General features: G+C 46.3%; 1 protein-coding gene across 41 annotated transcripts in view; it reads left to right on the top strand.

Moving 5' to 3' along the window:
- PLEKHA7 (pleckstrin homology domain containing A7) overlaps positions 1-18,063 on the top strand; it is a 198,509-nt gene that overhangs the window by 94,742 nt on the left and 85,704 nt on the right. For 3 of the 41 annotated variants that reach the window (XM_070626511.1, XM_070626507.1, XM_070626503.1), the window contains exon 1: positions 14,625-16,262. The exons of 32 other annotated variants lie outside the window; for them this stretch is intronic. Coding sequence is in view for 1 of the 9 variants with exons in the window: in XM_070626485.1 (XP_070482586.1) it covers positions 6,393-6,427 (35 nt within the window). In the remaining 8 variants the exon portion in view is untranslated. Of the gene's footprint in view, positions 1-6,377; positions 6,428-12,861; positions 13,195-14,624; positions 16,263-18,063 lie in introns of those variants that run through there. 6 more of the 41 variants (XM_070626509.1, XM_008529502.2, XM_070626485.1 and 3 more) reach the window with 5 other exon arrangements.

Below are 18,063 nucleotides of genomic sequence, written 5' to 3'. Positions count from 1 at the left end.
GCACTTTCCTGCATACCCCTGGCACCTGGGCTCTCTTAGCAGTCCCTGCTCACACCTGGGACTGCTAAGAGCAGGCCTGGAACAGCTCACCAGTATGGTGGAAAGAGAAATCCCAGAGAGCAAGGTTCAGCTCCTCACCCCACCGCTTACAAGAGCTCTTTGCCTTTGGGCAAATCACTTATCCTTCTTTCAGTTTTCCTAATCTCTAAAGGAAATAATGCCACCTACCTTGCACGCTCCTGGTGACTGGTATTTGAAGGTTGTATGGAAAGCGCATAGCACAGGGCCTGAGACGTAGGCCTTTGGTAAAGACCATCGCTTCCTTCCCAATCTGCGTTTCTTCTTTGCCTCCCCTTTCCCTGGCCTGGTCCTACACTAGGTTGCCAGAGAGTTCCCTGATTTTCTCCACCTCCAATCAGGGGTCACCTGTCAGTATTTTTTATTAAAATATTTTCTCTCCACCTACCTATTTTTGTGCTAAATTTTAGTTTATATTGAACACATTTCTCCAACATGAAACCCATTGAAACAGAAGTTGTTTACTTTAGAGTAACCCTGTCCAATAGAACTTTCTGCAATGATGACACATTCTTGGCTAGTCTTGTCCTTTTGCTCCCTCACTTAGATTTTAAGATCAGTTTGTGAAGATCCATGAAAAACCCTGTGAGATCTTGATTGGTTTCACATTTAATTTATAGATTAATAGAGGGAAGAATCAACATCTTTATGAGATTGGGGTTTTCTAGCTCTCCTTTCATTTAGGCCTCTTAAAATATTTTTCATTAAAGCCATTTTTTCTCCATGAAAGTCTTATCAGAGGTTCATAAAGAGCACAGTGACTGGCACGGATCTGGATTTTAGAATAGCGGGTGGGTGGCCAAGAGGACAGTGAACTAGAAAACGCAGAGTTCAGAAGCCAGGAAGTCAGTTAGGAGGCTGTTGGAATAGTCCAAGTGAAAGAAGATGAAAGCTTGGATTTAGGACTATGACAAGGGAAAGGAGCCAACACACGGCAGAGACATTTCCTAGGAAGAGTGGACAAGGCCTTCTCAATTCTTTCAGGGCAAAAATAAGGCAGAGTCATAATACTACTTGCTGCCATTTATTGATAGCTCAGTATGTACCAGGCAAAGTGCTGGCGGGTTACTGTTATCATTGCTTCTCTTTGCTCCAAAGTAGGCGTTATTACTTCTGTCCTCCAGATGAGGAAGCTAAATCTCAGAGAGGTTAAGTAACTAACCTAGAGTCACCCAGGGGAACAAAGCAAGTGTTCAAAGCTAGAACTGCTCATGCCAAAGGCCACTGAACAGCCGTCTGATTTTGGTTTGTCGCAGTTTATTGGAAGTACTTTATGAAAATGTACTAGACCTTTTGAATTTTATGACTGAAATAAAAATGACAAAAATCCTGTTCTCAGTCGTAGCCAGAAAACTAAATTGGAATGTTTACCTAGTTTTACAATGTTTGCTATAAGATCTAGAGAAGTCTGAATTTATAAGATCTATAAAATTTGAGTTGTTGAGAGGGCAGGAGGGCAGGCTTGGGGGTTGTAGATCATGTGACTCTGTGGAAAACAGAATTGTTTTTGAATTCTGAAAGTGTTCCTGGTCATGTATTTCTGGGTAACCTTTTGTTGATGTTTTTTTGCCATTGGTCAGGAAAAAAAAAATGAATGGCCTTAATTAAAATTTCTATTGTTTTTGCCGCAGAGGAAGGAAGCCTTTCGATGGTTGTCATGGTGATGTCTGAATGTCACCGGTGAAGTGGGTAGTGATTGCCATCCAGAGCCCTGAAATGAGCGTTTATCATTTTTCTTGCCCCCTGAGACGCTTGCACAACCAAACTGCACATTTCCTTAATCGCCTTTTAAATTTGCATTTGTGCCAAATGTGTGTGAGGGAATGTGCTCCTCTGCAGCCATGGTTAGAGTCGTGAAGTCTGAAACCCCATTTCTAATTGCTTTGTGCTCCTGAAGCAAAATGGCATATGTGAGGTGCTCATGAAAACTCTCCAAAAGTAATTAGGAGCTGCCAGCCCTCCACGCGGCACAGCCGGACAGTGTGCAAGGCCGCCTCCCTCTCCCAGCTCTCCTGCCCCCTCCCAGGCCCTCAGAAGTCTTGCCTGATACTCCTCTGCAGGCAGCCCATGTAAAGTGCCTTGCCCTGAATGCATGGCAACTTACACCAGTCCTGCTCTTCCCTCCTGCGCCCAGCCGCCTCACTGGAGCCATCGTGCTGCATGCAGGCAGAGTGCGGCTGTCTCTGACGGGAAAACCAGGCTCTCTTGCTGGCTTTAGGCTTTCTGCACAGTATGATTGAGGTGTCGGAAGGGGAATGGGGAAGAATGATGTTGTGCAGGTGGGTAGCATGGATGGGTTTTCAGAGCTCTGTCTGCTCATGAAGTTACCTGTCCTCCCCACCCCCCACCCCAGGCCTGAAGAAGACAGCACAATGATACCCCTCCTCCCCAGTGGTGCTGTGCAGCTGCATAATGTGGATGGATTTTCAGTTCAGAGCTCCATCTGCAAATGAGGTTACCTCCAGGTCTGAGGAAGACAGGCTTTATGACCCCTCCCACCCCCAACTGGATATCTGTTTTATATAACCTTTCATGTAGAGTGGTGTTGTGACAAAGAGCAGAGTTTGCCATCAGAGAACCTGGTTCAAGTTTAGGCTCCATCCCATGTGAACCTGGGAGAGAACTTGACCTCTCGGAGCCTCGGTTTCCTCTTCCGTAAAATGGTAGTAATGACGGTAACTGTCTCACCAGGTCATTGCATCACATGAGATGATGTCAGCTGTAAGTGCTTTATAAGCTGCTGTAAATTCTAATTCATTGGTTATTCATTAAGCTCCTATTGTACGCTGGCTCTGTGCTGGAGAATTGGAACCAACAGAGAGGCAGGGCAACAATACAACAATGAGAATCAGATGGTAACTGTGTGATCCCAGTGTGCAGCAGCAGGCACTGAACTCCCCTGGTGTCAGGGAAGGCTTGTAGGAGGAGGTGACCTTGCACTGAGTCTTGAAGGATAGATAGAAGTTAGCCAGAGGGGCAGGGAGACAGCCTTCAAGAAAAGGTAACAATGTGTGCAAAGACACTGAGGCACCACTAGAGCCAGGGTATCCATGAGGTAGCAGTGAAGCACGAGTCAGGGAACAAATAGAGGGTGTTGTTTGTCTTTACTCAGGAGGTAAGGGGAACTATCGGATGATTTTAAGGTGAGGAGTGACACAATTTGTAGGTTTAGAGATATTACAGGTAGCTGTGTGGAGGGAGCAGGTGGTTGGATACAGAGAAAGGATGACGACCTCAGAGGCTACTGCCATCATCCCAGCGCAAATGGCTGTGGGAATGGAGAAGATGGCTGGAGCGATGATACGGGACGTAGAGTTGGCCTCTGACTGACAGGCAGTGAGGAAAGAGGCAGGATGACTTGCAGCATTTCTAAATGGTGCTACTGTTGGCATTTTAGTCGGGATAGGTTTTCATTGTGCAAAACAGTGTTGTTCAGCATCCTGAGCCCCTTGTCCACTAAATGATCCATAGTCATTGTGACTACAAAAATGTCACTGCCATTTTTCCAAATGCCCCTGGTTGAAAACCACAAAATGGTGGTTTCACTAACATGGGGGAAAAAAGAGGAGAAAGAGGGTGAGAAGGGTTCCATTTTGGAATATGTTGATTTAATGGTGCCTGGAGGATATCTTGGTGGAAGTGTCCTGTAAGCAGTTGAATCTAGGGATCCCAGCTCAAGAGAGTGGACAGCACTGGAGATAGCTTCGGGAGTCATACCCATGGCAGCAAATGAGCTTTCCCAGGGAGGATGTTATCATGAGAAGGGGCAGGTAGATGGTAGAACCTTGGGGACCATCTGTGTCTCATTTGATCTTGCAAGCTGGGGAGGACTGATAGTATCCTAGGGCCTACCGAGAAGGGGAAATTGAAGCTCAGCAACAGCAAATATTTCCAAGTTTCTTTTTTATTTATTTTATTTACTTATTTTTGTGAGGAATATTAGCCATGAGCTAACATCTGCCACCACTGCTCTCTTTTGCTGAGGAAGATTGGCCCTGAGCTAATATCCATGCCCATCCTCCTCTGTTTTATATGTGGGACTCCTGCCACAGCCTGGCTTGATAAGTGGTGCATAGGTCTGTGCCCAGGATCCAAACTGGTGAACCCCAGGCCACCAAAATGGAGCACGTGAACTTAACCGCTGTGCCGCTGGGCTGGCCCTTGACATTTCCAAGTTTCTCTTTTAATCAGTTTTGGCAGACTCTCTCCTTGGCCCAGCCAGTGTCCAGGTGAGGCTGGGGAGAAGTGGATTTTATCCCTTTTAGTTGAGGGCTCTTTAAATGTCTTGCTTTCTGGTCAGTTGGACCAAGTGTCTCAGTGACTGGCTGTTACTATCACTGCCTTACCTCGTGTGCCAGTAAGGAGGCTCCTCACAATTTGCTTTTTCCCCTGCAGTGGCAGATTTTTCCTTGGCGCCCTCCGTGTCCTTGGTTCACTGATTAATAGACTCTTGAGGAATTGCAGGGAGGCGTTTAACATGCATCAGATACCATCACTAGCAGAGAAAGGGATCCACTGAGCCCTGTCTCTGCAGTCTGCATCCTTCCCCCGCCGACACAGTTTTACGCTGGGGAATTGAGTCTCGATCTGGAAGAGTGCCGTTTAAATGTGTGGTTCAGAGTCAGTGACGCGCAGCTGTCTCCAAAGTGAGGAGTCCAGGAGGCTTTGCATCCCCATTTCCTTGACATTAGCTCCTTCAAAGGTAGGAGTCATTCCAGGTTAAAGATCGCCACCAAGTTCTGGGCTCTAACCTTCAGGCTTTCAGCCAGTACCCACGCCAGGGTGTCGGGGCTTCCAGACAAGGATGTGGAGGGCTGGTGATTGATTTTCAGAGCATGGAGATTCTAGTAAGAATGGCTTGTTCTGTTAAGCCCTTACTTTGTACCAGTTTTCTTGTCCTGAAAATGTAAGGAGCTGGTTTTACCATGTCGTCTTCGTGGGGAAAAGTCCAACCTTTGATTCCAACTCTGGAGTCAATGGACCTAGGTTTGAATCCGGGCTCTGTCCCTACCCAGCTGTGTAATCTTGCACAAACCCCTTAATTCTGCTCATCCTCAGTTTCCTCATCTGTAAAATGGAGATAATAGTACCTATTTCCTGGAATTATAATAAGGCATCGGATGTCTGCACGTGTCTAGAACGTGATACGGTGTGATATGATATGCTCACTGAACGTACTTTTATAGAGCTGTCTCTTTTATCGTATGTGGTTCTTCAGCCACCACCCCTCCTTTCTGCACACACTTTTGGCTCTGTGCAGAAGTCTATTTAAGGATGTGGAGAGCTAGTAGGTTTTCTTTAGGGAGAGGGGACCGCCATAAGACCACTACCCTTATTCACCTCCTTGAAACCAGGCACTGTTTAGAAGTCTGTCACAAAGCCCACACTGGCAGTGTGGGGCTGTAACTGGAACCCAGTTCTAGCTCCAAACTCACACTCTTCCACTGTCTTTGATGCCTCTGCCCTGCCCATCCCCTCTGAGTCCTGCTTTGCCCCCAAATAACAAAAAAGAAGTGAAAGAAAGAAATGCTAGAATAAAACCAGAAAAGTCTGTCCAGATCTTCTGTCTGGACTCAGTGATTTGCTCACTGGAAAGTCCGGGTACTCTGTGTCTTGTGGGTCAGGCGCCTTCTTCCTGCCTTGTTCCTTACCCTGGGGTTCCCTTCCTGAATGGGCATCACTAGGAAGTTGAGAAGGAAACTGGGTTGGGTGGGGGTTTTCCTAAATCATCCCATTTTGCTCTTTCCTAGAAGTGAGATACACAGAGAGAGCCCCTCCCTGACCGGATGTCTGGAGTCCTTCTCCCTGCCGGGCCAGTTGCCCTGTGCGATTGGGCCTCTGGAGTCCCTTGGTTCTGTTAATACCATTGTTAGGAGACCCTCAGAGGGGCAGTTGGGAAATAGGCAGCCTTAGGTCGTCCCAAGCCGGCATGTGAGAAGACAGCTGTGGCAGTTGGAAGGGTGCCTAAACCAATTCAGGACAGCTTGGAGGCTGTAGGAGCAGCTGCAGGAGGCTCCTCCCACCGGAATGTGGCTGGGCTACTTTACCTCTCACACCCCGCCACAGCTTTAGCTTTTGCGAACAAAGACCCCGTGCTTCAATTTCTCATGGACGTCACCTGGGCTCTGGGCACAGGTAACGTCAGATCTGTGTGCTGACACTTGATAGCACAGCCCTGGTTTATGGAGTAAAGTGCTAAATGTCGAGGTGTGTGTGGGTCATTCCATGCTGCACACCTGTGAGTGAGCTCATACTGCGGACTTTGTTCCTGTCTTGATTTCCTCCTTCCGCGGCTGCCCTGACCTCAAGGCAGCATGGGAAAAGTTACTAGCTGTGTTTCCCCCTTGTGGTGAGTATCAGAGAGTTACTGCCTCCCCTGTCGCCTCTTTTTCAGCTCTAACCATGTGGAAGTGACACAGAGAAAAGGAATCTAGTAGAGTAGCACCAGGCATCGGAGCTGGAAGGGCTGGCACCCTGTGCTCATCATTGCCAACCTTTTCCCCTTATAAAGGTGAGGGGCCTGAGGCCCAGAGAGGGAAAGCCACTTGTTTGCCTCCCACTTGCCTGGTATTGTTGTTATTTACCTTGAACAAATTAAATGCCTGAAGTAGGGTGCCGGCAGGGGAGACATCAAGATGTAGGAAAAGAGTTTGTCTTCTGGACTTGGATTCCGACAGGAATCCTAAATCCTTCTGAAAAGTATGGCCTTGGACAAATGACTTAAGCCCTTTTAACCTTGGTTCCCTAAGATGATAATACCTTGCAGCGTTGAAGTGACCATTAGAGGTAATACGTGCAAGCATCCCAAGCAGTTATTCACAGTGGTAGGTGTTTAGGAAACAGTTACTGTTATTTTAACATAGTCCCAGTGGTTTGTTTAAGGTTACTGGCTCCATTGGACTATTAAAGCTGTGTATCTAAAAGAAAAAGCTTGACATAGGAATTGTGAATCTCAGTGGAAGCTTCCTGTGAGAAGGGACTAAGGAATCTAACCCAGCTTCCACCGTGGGGCTGTGACCACCTGCTCCTGCGGCTGGCTCCTGGGAGTTGGCCTAGCTTCTCAGCCATAGCTCTGTGCAGGGCCTTGTTTCTTTGTTTTCCCACCAAAATGTCACCTGATGCTTAGGAGCTCTTCATCCCACACATGTATTTCAGCAATCTCTTGACTTCCATAATTGCCAAATGGTGTGTTGGATGGATTAATAGATTCACGGAGCTAGAGAGGAGCATAAGGTCATCTTGGCAGATTGCAGGCCTGGGGTTTGTGTTCTTTCTTTAGCAACATCTTGCCAAATGGTATTTTGACCTGGGCTTGGAAAATTCCACCAACAGGATGCACCCAGGCAGTCTAGTGTTCAGAGGCCACTCTGTGACATTGTTGACACTTAATTCCTTGAAAAATATGCTTCCCAGTGACTCTATCCACTGATCCTAGTTCTACCATCCTGGTCCTCAGGGAACAAATCAAATTGCTCTTCCTTACAAGAGCCCTTCGGAGATGACAACAATGGTCATGTGCCCTGCGTTTTCCCAGGCCATCAATCTCCAGTTTTTTCAGCAATGTGGCTTTGACCCATGGGTCCTCTTCACAGTTCTGGCTTGGCTCTCCTGGATGTGCTCCGGCTTTCCACTCTGGCCTGGAGGTGTGGTTATCAGAAGTGAACACAATATTTGAGTGGAGTCTGATCAGTTCAAAATAGAACATTTTTTACCTCCCTTGTTTTGGACTCTATACTACCATTAAGTGAGTCCCAAGGTCCTAGTGGTTTTGTGACAGCTTTTCCACAATGTTGACTGATTGGGTTTGTAGCAAATCAAAGCCACTGAATACAGACTCTGTGTTGTTTCTTAGGGCTGCCATAACTAGTTACCACAAACCTGTTGGCTTAAAACAACAGAAGTTTATCCTCTTACAGTTCTGGAGGCCAGAAGTCTGAAATTAATGTGCTGCAGGGTTGGCTCCTTTTGGAGGCTCTGAGGGAGAATCCATTCCATGTCTGTCTCTTGGCTTCTCGTGGTTGCTGGCAATCCTTGGCATTCCTTGGCTTATAGATGCGTCACTTCAGTCTTTGCCTCTGTCTTCAGGTGGCCTTGTCCCCTGCGTGTGTATTATATCCTAGTTGAATCCAAACCAACGACACTGGATTTCTATGCCAGGTCTTTTAACTGGATACAAGTATTCCCATCTCTAAAATATATTTTTCATGTTTGTTAGTGGAAATGAGTCACTGGAAGGTGGATTTTGAGACAGGTAATTAATTTTAAAACAATGTATGATTTTTTTTCATCATCCTTGTTTTCAGGAGCCTAGTGTTAATTTATGGTTAGTAATAACTATGCCCTTGAGAAGTTCTCTAGCCCTCTGAGATCTCAGTTTTCTCATCTCTAAAACAAAGAGATTGGATGAGGTGAGGTCTGTGTCATTTTCAGCTCTAAAACTCTTAATACTGTGATTTCTGGAAAGCAAGGATTATTAATAAACTATGTCTTAAATTGGCTTAATAAACTGATTTGAGAATTTATAGCTCTTGACTGAGAAAGCATTATCATTCATGAGTCTGAAAAATGTGAAAAAGTGTATTGTTTGCTTTGTTCACCTTTAACAGGATATGGAGACCAAGCTATTAATAGCCTCATCCTTCTTGATTACTCACCTTTCAGGTGTAAGACACTATAGGATTGGCATCTGGTTGGCTCTCAAATATTTGTTACACGAATGATGAATATACTTATGTCACATATCATGGTTGGGGCTAAGTAATGCAATATCACTCAGGTCTGATCATCTAGTAATTATGGACCTTTTAAGATTCTTCCTGAATACCTAGTGGAAGCAATTATTTTTCAAAGATGGTAGCAACTTTTCCAAGTTGCTTTCTGGAGCAGTTTCCTTATCTGTGACGTGAGTGGCTGTTGAGGGCTGGACTCCAGGGCCTGTGCTCTAAACACCACAGTAGACGGTGCATTGTTCGGGTTGAGGGAGGTCTGTGATCTTGTTCTAGGCAGCACCTGGTCAATGCTTCTCTGTGGCAGGAACCCCCGCCTGCTCTCAGTGGCCCTATGGGTGTCCATAAGGGGCTGCAGCCACTGGTACCTCTCTTCCTTTGGATTCTTTAGGGAGAGCACTGTTGGCGGTGCCTCTCTGGAATTTTCACTCTGTAGAAGAAACAGTCTGCTGGCTGTCTTGGGGCTCACTCTTCAGGAGACCCGTCAGGGAAGGCTGAGGGTAAGTCCACTCACCTTCAGTTGTTGGGAAGATTCTTCTAAGATTTTTTTTGTGAGAAGGAAAATTTTTGGTCTATTTTTGCCATCTTCTTTTAGCTCTTACTCTTCTGCAAGAAATCTTTGTTTTTTAAAACGGGTCTCCTTCCTAAAAGAGAGATCTTCTCCAGAATCAGTGGTAGTGGTACAGGGTAAGGGTTGCAAACTCAAATGTCTCCAGAGGCTTAGCAGATAAAAAAGCAGCCTGTGCTTGTGCTCTCCAACTTGTTTTTGGAATACTTGGTCCACTCCATTTATCTTGCCTTTTCCCAATTCTGGTTGAGATATAGGTACAAAGAAATTTCTCTCCTATAAGAAAATAAGAATGCAGGTGTGATGATAAATGACACTAGGTGTACACCCTCAACATGAGGAAGCAGTAGGGAGTGGTGGGGACTGCAGTGAACTAGAAGAGTCATGCCACCTCTCATGGGAGCCCAGAGTTGGCACAGTTTTTGTTTTTCCAAGATGAGCTGGATTTTTACATGAAATTTTCCCATTGTTAAACTTAGGCTCAATTTTTAAAATTTGTATGGCTCAAATAAAACTAATTTTGGGGATGAATTAAGTCATCAATTTGGAGCCTCCGAGACATGTTGGGGCAGGTTGGCATATGAGATGGGCTCCCAGATCATCTCTGTCTCTGGGTTGGTCTGGTCTGGTGTAGGGGTCCTGGGGGAGCTGTGTGTGGAGGGGACTGCTTATGTTCATCCTTGCATTCGAATATGGAGGAGTCAAGATATGTAAAGTAAAAAGCAAGTTATATAATTATATGTATGGTTTTATTCTATTTATGTGATTTTTTTCTAAAAAGATGTGTAGGGGCTGGCCCCATGGTGTAGTGGTTGAGTTCGGCACACTCTGCTTCGGCAGCCCAGGTTCACAGTTCAGTTCCCAGGCATGGACCTACACTACTCGTCAGCCATGCTGTGGTGGCAACCTGCATATAAAGTGGAGGAAGATGGGCACAGATGTTAGCTCAGGGCTAATCTTCCCCCAGCAAAAAAAGAGGAGGATTGGCAGCAGATGTTAGCTCAGGGCTAATCCTCAGCAAAAAAAAAAAAAAGTGTATGTAAAATTTTAAATGCATAAAAATTTCGTAAAGGCAGCAAACAAAAGCAAAGGATACACAAGAAACTGGTAAAGTTGTTGCCTGTGAGATTGACACTGAATTGGAAGCAAAAAAGGAAACTTCTGCTTTTTTAGTTTATACTCTTCTGTAACACATAGTGCTTAATTTTTGGGAGGCAAAATGAAAAGAGTTGTTGGGAAGTGTAATTGCTATATAAAGAGTGTAAGCCTTTAGTGCTGAGAGTATTGAGGAAGGAAGAAAGCAGAGTGGCCTGGAGTGATTAGGAAGGACTCCTGGAGGAGATGGGGCCTTGAAGATTGGGCAGAATTCATTAGGGAAGAGGACAGCCAGAGCCCAAAACCCAGGCGTAGGAAAGACAGGGTGACTCGGGGACTGGGGAACAGTTCAGTTTGGCAGGAGCTGGGGCTATAGGGACGTGGAGAGAGAGAAGGAGGCCTTAGCAGTGAGGAGCCATGGAGGGCATGTAACAGAACATAATGGACTGAGAGCTGTGCTTCAGCATGATCAATATGGCAACAAGGACGAGGGAGTGTGGAGGCAGGGCCACATGGTGAGAGCCTCTCACATGGCCTCGTGTGGCTCTCAGGTAGCTGTCACTGATCCCTGCTAGGGTGTTGCCTGGTGAACGGGGTGATGCCCCTACACCTGATGAATAAGCTCCTGCCACTTCCTGTTCCTCCTCTCCCAGGAGTGTGGGCTTTGGTAGCTTGCCAATCTCTGCCAGAGCTCGGTGTGGTTCCTGTACCTCTGAAGCCAGCATGTCTCCCCAGACGTTTCAGAGGTTCTCTAGAGCAACTGGCTATTGACTGAAGTGCAGCCACTCAGAACAAGCCCCTACTTTGGAGCTAGGCAGATCTGGGCTTGAATTCTGAGCTTGCCACTTACTGGTTCTGTGGTCTTAGGACGGCACTTGATCCCTTTGGGCCTCAATATTGCCGTTAAAATGGGGATAATGTGATTGACCTTCTAGGGTTATTGTACGTAGCAGATTGATACTTCACAAATACATGTGCCTTGCTTTATATTATGGCACCCATTCTGACCTGTGGTTATTTATGTTTACATTACTTATAGTTAACATATAAAATATATATTTATTTGTATCTATTTATGACCATATCAGTTTATTCTGTTGGTTTGTAAGCTCCTATTTGGAGGGGATAATTATGTTCTAATCATTGTTTTACCCCAAAGCTCTCATAGTGCTAAGCACATAGTAGGGCTAAATAAATGGTGGCTGCATGGAGTTTGTGCTGTTAGACCTCATCCAGTCTTTACAGCAATTGACTTGGGATCAATTAGGATGTGTCTGTAGGCTGGGGCCTATCTCTTCTGTGGTTAAAGTAAGTTTTGTCAAATGTCCTTGTCAGATAACCTGTCAGGATGGCTTGTGACTTATTCATTCTTTCATTCTGCTGTGGCAGATCTATATTTCATGGGGCTCAATGTTTATGCAATTTGGGAGGCCTTCTTTAAAAATACATATAATTGCAGAAAGCATGTAAACACATTGCTAGGGCCCTTCTAGGGCTTGGAAGGGGCTTGTGAAAGTCAGGGGCCCTAGACTGTGAGCTTCATTAGTTTCACAGTAAGTCACCTCTGCACTTAAAGATTTATGGAACACTCCCTGCAGGCAGGAGCCGGAGTTAGAAAGGATGTGGAGATTTCTAAAAGGGAAAAAATGGTGGTAATGGATACAAATTTTAGTAAAACTGTTATCCCAAGTAGAGTCGGAATACAATCCCTGTATTCTTTTTTTCATTCAACAAACATTATTGAGCACCTACTGCGTGCCAGGCACTATGTAGGCACTGGAACATCGCTTGAAAACAGAAGTCCCTGTCCCATGGAGCTTCTATTTCAGGTGGTCACCTGCCTTGTGACTTGTAGTCTCCATGTACCTACTTGCGGACTTGGAGAGCACCGGTGTTGATCTGTGGCTGTGGCGGTAAAGCCACAGGCAGTCAAGGCACCTCGAGGCCTTAGTTTCCCTTTCTAACCCCCTCCCCTTCTCCTTTCCGGGCCTCTTCTGGGAGTGAGAGCTGCATGGTTAATTTGATGCTGAGGGGACTTTAGCCATCCCAAGCAGTGCTGGAGGAATCATAGATTGTTACTGGGGGAATGGGTGGTGGTGGCTTGTAGCTGCTCAGCTCCTTCCCGGCTCTGACCATGTGCAATAGTGATAAAAGAGCCATCATTTCCCCACCAAAGCCTCAGCTTTGGGGCTGATTTCAGCCCCAGTGTGGCAGAACAAAACTGAGTGAGCACTTTCTTTTGACTCCAGAGCTCATAAGTAGAGGTGTTTCTTATGTCCTGCTTCTAGAGGGGCAGCCAACCCCACAGTCTCAAAGAAGAACAGAAGACTCGGGACCTCGGGGACACAAAGTGCGTGCCTCGCTGTTTACTCCCAGCCCGTATTCTCCTTGGTCACAGCGGGGCTGTGACTCAGAGCTGGAACTGTGTTCCTGCATCATTGCCAGATTTTGCTTCGGGGGTGGGGAGGAAGGAGAATGAATGAGTAGGAGCAAGTGCCTGCTGAATTTGTAGCACCTTGGGAGGCAGCTGCTCCAGAACCAAAACTGAGAGAGAGCAGGCGGGTGGGCTGGCAGCCTCCGCTTCACAGGTGGCTGGGTCGCCCTCCCTGTGTGATCTGAACCGGAGTTTTCATAAGGCCAAGGCTGAGGAAGACGCAATCCTGAACATGGAGCTCAAGGAGAGAGTGAGTGTGTCTGCCACCTTTCCCGGCAAGAATGGGAGAGCAGGTTAGTCCTGTACTGGTTTCATAGGGGTTCAGTTTACTGCGATGTATTCTGATTCATGAAAGCCTAGTAATGACTGAGAGAAAGGGAGTTTTCAATGGCTTGGTTGGGAGCGCCTGCAGTTAAAAAAAAAAAAAAAAAAAAACCCAGACAATCCAATTTAATTGGGAATAAATAGGACAAAAGTATCATTAACTAGACCCCCCTGATGTCATTCCAAAGGATATTCTGTCGCCAAGTGAGAGGGGAGGACAGCTGTTCTGCCTCGTCCCTTTCTGCTTTCAATTATGTGTAGTGTTGTTACACTTCAGTCTGTGGCTCCGGCAGCAGTCTGAGATGAACCTCCGCGTCTTAAGCTGTTATAGCTGGGAGATACCTGAAACATCACCTGCTCCAGCCTTCTCATGTTACACTTGAGGAAGATGACTTATTGACGAGTATTAAACAGAAGCATAAAAGTGGGTGTTCTCTGAGGTCGAAAACGTTTCCCGTGAAGTTTTAAGTCTTTGGTGGAGTGTGTGTCCCAGCTCAGCGCACCCTCCTGGGGGGCGGTTTTTCGTGGGCAGTACTTTCTGAACCATCAGGCTCGACCCAGTGAGGGACAGGAGTGTGGCTGAAGGAAGGTGCCTATTGATCTTAAGCCACTTTGCCTGGCAGGCAAGTTCTTTAAATAGAAGTTTAAACAGGAGGTTGAGTGTTGTGTCTTAACTCAAAAGGAAGAAAATGTGTTCTTGATCCGCTGTCCTACAGCAGGCTAATAATACTGGAGGTTGCAACATGGAAAAAGGCAAAGCAACTCTGTTAGAGTGGAGCTTTAGAGCTAGCAAAAGGAAAATATGAGGCACTGAAGCTTGAGTGTCTGCTGTAGGCCAGGCACATTATCAGTGCTCTTCATAACAACCTTGCAGGGTTGGAATTGTCTTCTCTTTCTCCAGATAAGGAAGCCAGCACTCGGAAAGGTCACTAACTCGTTCAAGGTCGTGCACCGCCGCTGTGCGGCAGAGCTGGGCTTTGAACTCCAGTCTCTGTGACTCTGAGCAGCCTTGGGTTCATGCTCTGCAGGCCTCATGTGGCCCCTCCAGATGGAGAGCCTCACCCCCTCATCGGACAGATGAGGAAACTAAGACCCAGAGAGGCTGAGTCTTTGTTTGGGGGCGTGGAACTGGTTGGTAGTAACAAAGCTGGCACCTCAACTCCTATTACATTGCTTCCCTGCCAGCTTCCTTTAAAAAAGTTAGGGGAGGGGAGGCTCTCTGGGTTTGATGTCCTCATTCTATCAGGAGTTTGGCTTTAATCTTTTCATGTTTATTGAGGTCCTGTGAAGCCAAAATTAAAACTATTAAAACTTGGTATCAACCAAGTAGCAATCTTAAATTCTGGAAGAAGACGACTTTGTAGCAAACTCCGGTTTACAGACGGGTTTGTGGGTTACTGGGTCAGAAGAGGTAATTTATGAAATGAGTTGGCCACTGAATGGATCTGAAAACATCTGGAGAGCCTAATGAAAGAAAGAGCTTTTCAAGTCATGCTGGAAGACTTCAGTCTGTTAAATCTAGAGTTTGGAGAGGACAGACTTCCCTCTTTGCAAGATATGAGAGCTTTAAGTTCGCTCAGTTAATTTTGTGACTCTCTTATGCCTGGCTCTGTCTGTGCCAGGCTCTGCCCCTTTTGGCACCTTTGGGGAGGAAAGCCGTTTCTGACTTCCCCTCCAGGAGGTGGGTCTGGGGTTTGGCTGGATTTCAGTGTCTCTGCCTGGTTGGGTGTGTGTGTGAGTCAGATGTGGACAGTGTGGGAGTGCGGAAGGCCCTTCCTTGGTCTGTGCCGTGCTCCCCAGGGCTGGTGGAGTCTCCTAGCCTAGGTGTAGGATCCTTTATCAGGCCTCCCCTGCCTCCCCAACTCTCTGGGGGATCTGTGATACCTTGGGCTGCTGAAGTCAGACAATGAGATGGGTTCTGCACAGCCTCTCCCTGAAGGTGACATGTGTTTGTGCTCAGGCTGTTGAGATAAAGGAGTTCAAGTGCCTGCACCATGGATGTTACTGTTCTGTGATGCAGGAGATACAAGAGAAATAAGTGAGTGACTGCTCCCAGCCCTCCAGGGACTTAGGATCCTACTGTAGGTAGAGGTGAGGGGGAGGAGAACAAACATATGAAATAGGCAGAGAGCAGTATGAGAAAGGGTATAATCAGTCACCAAATTGTAGGTTTCACACCAAATACTCTCCCAGTTCACAAAAGGGAGATACAGGTGATGCTTGTATTATCCTCCTGCATGTTTTTAATCACTCAGTAATTTCCTCTCGGGTGTTTGCATTCCATTCTTTGATTCTCTCTGTTGATATAGTAACTCTCCTTTGCAGGGATGGGGGAAGTTACAGGGGAGGGCTAATTTCTCCAAATTATATTGTAATACAGCTGGGAGAGAGCCAAGGATGAAGCTTTCTTGGCATGTTGGTGTCTCGTTCTTCCTTTGGCTGTAAGAGCAGAAGCCACCACCTTCTGCTGGCTTATGACCCTTTAGGTTCTTGTCTCTTTGTTACCTGAATCCAGACGTCTGTAGGGTTACCTGGCCTGTTTGGAGGCATGGCCTCAATTTAAGGTAGGAGTCTCCTTAGTTGTTTCTCATTCATTCGTTCAGCAAGTGTTACAGTGCCAGACACTGTTATAGGCTGATAATAGCAGTCAAAAGACGGGCAAGGTGCTTGCTCTCCTGGAATACACATATTAGTCAGGGAGACTGACAGTAATCAAACACATCCATAAGTAAGAAAAATAACAGTAATAATTAAAATAGGGTGACAAAATATGAAGTGACTGGGAGCCTACTTCAGTGGGTGGCTGGGAAGGACTCTGAGAAGGTGATAATTCTGCTGTGGTCTTAATGATGGAGAACCAGTTATGAGAGGATCGGGGAAAGAGCTAGTACAAGGGTTGTTAAGTAGGAAAGAGCTCAATGACCAAGCAGCAGAAAGGAGGCCCGTGTAGCTGGGACAGGATGGGGAAGCAGGAGAGTGGTACAGGAAGAGGATGGAGCTGAGCAGGACCAGATCATCTAGGATCTTGTACGCCAAGGTAAGGAGCTTGAATTTTATTCTTTCTGTGTGATGCGGAGCTGTTGAGGGTTTAAAGGAGGAGTGTGATGTGATCTGACTTACGTTTTAAAAGATCAGTTAGGCTGCCATTGAGGAGAATGGGTGGTACGGAGCCTGGGGTGGGAGCAGGAAGAGCAGTTAGGAGGCTGTTGCAGTGTCTTATCAAGAGATGACTGGGGTGGTGGCCATAGAGATGGAGGAAGTGGATGAATTCAGCGTAGACTGAGGCCACAGGACTTGCTAAGATTACTGTATGTGGAGGTTAAGGTAAAGCCAGGAATGGAGGATGACTCCATGTTGTTGGATAGCGATGCTGTTAGTGGAAATAGGGAAGCCTGGAGGAGGAGTATCAGGTTTGGTGGGACTTGGGGGAGGAGGCTCATTGTGCTTTAGCCCTGTTAAAATTTAGATGCCCGTAGTCATAGCCATAGTCAAGGCACAGTCAGGTTCAGCAAACGTTAATTGAGTACTTTCTGTATGCCAGGCATTGTGCGAGGCTCTTGCATATATGTTCCTTCATTTTACCCTCACAACAACCTTTTAGAAGGATATTATTATTATTCCCTATTTGCAAATGGAAGAGCTGGGGCTCAGAGAGGTGAGGTGGCTTGCTTTAGTTTGACCCCAGATCTTCTGACTCCAGGGCCCTGGGCTGACTTGATGCTCAGGGTGGATATTCAAGGAGGCTGGTTAGTGGCTGTGTTCATGGCTTTCACTTGGAGAGAGGATGGGGGACCATATGTTGGCTCATCAAGGCCTGACTCCCATGCTTCTGGAAGAAGGGCCTATCAGAGTAACGCCCATGTGAAGCAAGCTGTTGAAAGTCTTGACGTTTTCGAAGTAGTGCAAGCTCCAAAGATCACTTGAATAAGATCCTCAGCCCCCTTAGGAAATGCCATGTGAACAATGGTGACGTTTTGCACTAAATGAGCAGTTTTGTAAAAGTGTTAAGTAGAATAAAACAAAAAGAGCTTAACAAATGTTGAGGGACTGTGGAGATGCTGTCCCAGCTCTTGGTTGCCACCTCTTTACTCTGCAGCCCAAGTGGGAACTAAAGAAGACAGGGAGGCAATTTCTTTGGTTCTTGGGTTTCAGTTATCAATTTTGGGACCTAAGCAGGAGCATTATTAAGTTACCTAGAATCCTTGGTTTTCTTAAGACATTGGGAATTAGAATAAAGATAGTGAGTGCCTTAACAAGGCTGGAGGCAGTGCTGAACATGGCTTCAGGCCTGCAAGGTGACTCTTCTCCAATATTCTGGGAGCTGCCTTGAGGAGCCAAAAGGTCCAGAGTGGCAAGTGCTGCCAAGCATACCAGTGAGAAGAGCCTTGATAGAGTCCCTCCTTAGGCTTTGGGGCCGGATACCCTCCTTACACTTGAAGCTGTTTCTTCTCCTCTTTATCGCACAGGCCAGATAAGAGCTGGTGCTGACAGAGCAGATCTGTCACACTCTCAGGATACCAATACCACCCCTGTCAGAAGACCTGATTTATCAGGATGCTCTGACCTCCACTCTTGAGCACCATTCACATAACTCCAGAACTTCTCCCCGTGCCCCCCAAAATTGCCGTGCTAAGTAATTGGAACATTTATGTTTAACCAACCAGAATCGCTGCTCAAATTATAGTCAAAATCTATATGAATGGAAAATTAATCTTGCAAAAATGTTATGAGAAACTGTAGGACCTGTTTATATTTTGACTGGCCCTGTCTGGGGTTGTAGGTGGGCTCTTCCTTATGTTGAGCTCAAATCCGTCTCCAGTTCTTCCTGGTCCTCACTC

Source organism: Equus przewalskii, chromosome 6 (assembly GCF_037783145.1).
Source record: "Equus przewalskii isolate Varuska chromosome 6, EquPr2, whole genome shotgun sequence".
Taxonomy (NCBI): Eukaryota; Metazoa; Chordata; class Mammalia; order Perissodactyla; family Equidae; genus Equus; species Equus przewalskii.
The sequence above is the reverse complement of the archived record's forward strand: the minus strand, read 5'-3'. Positions and strand labels throughout refer to the sequence as shown.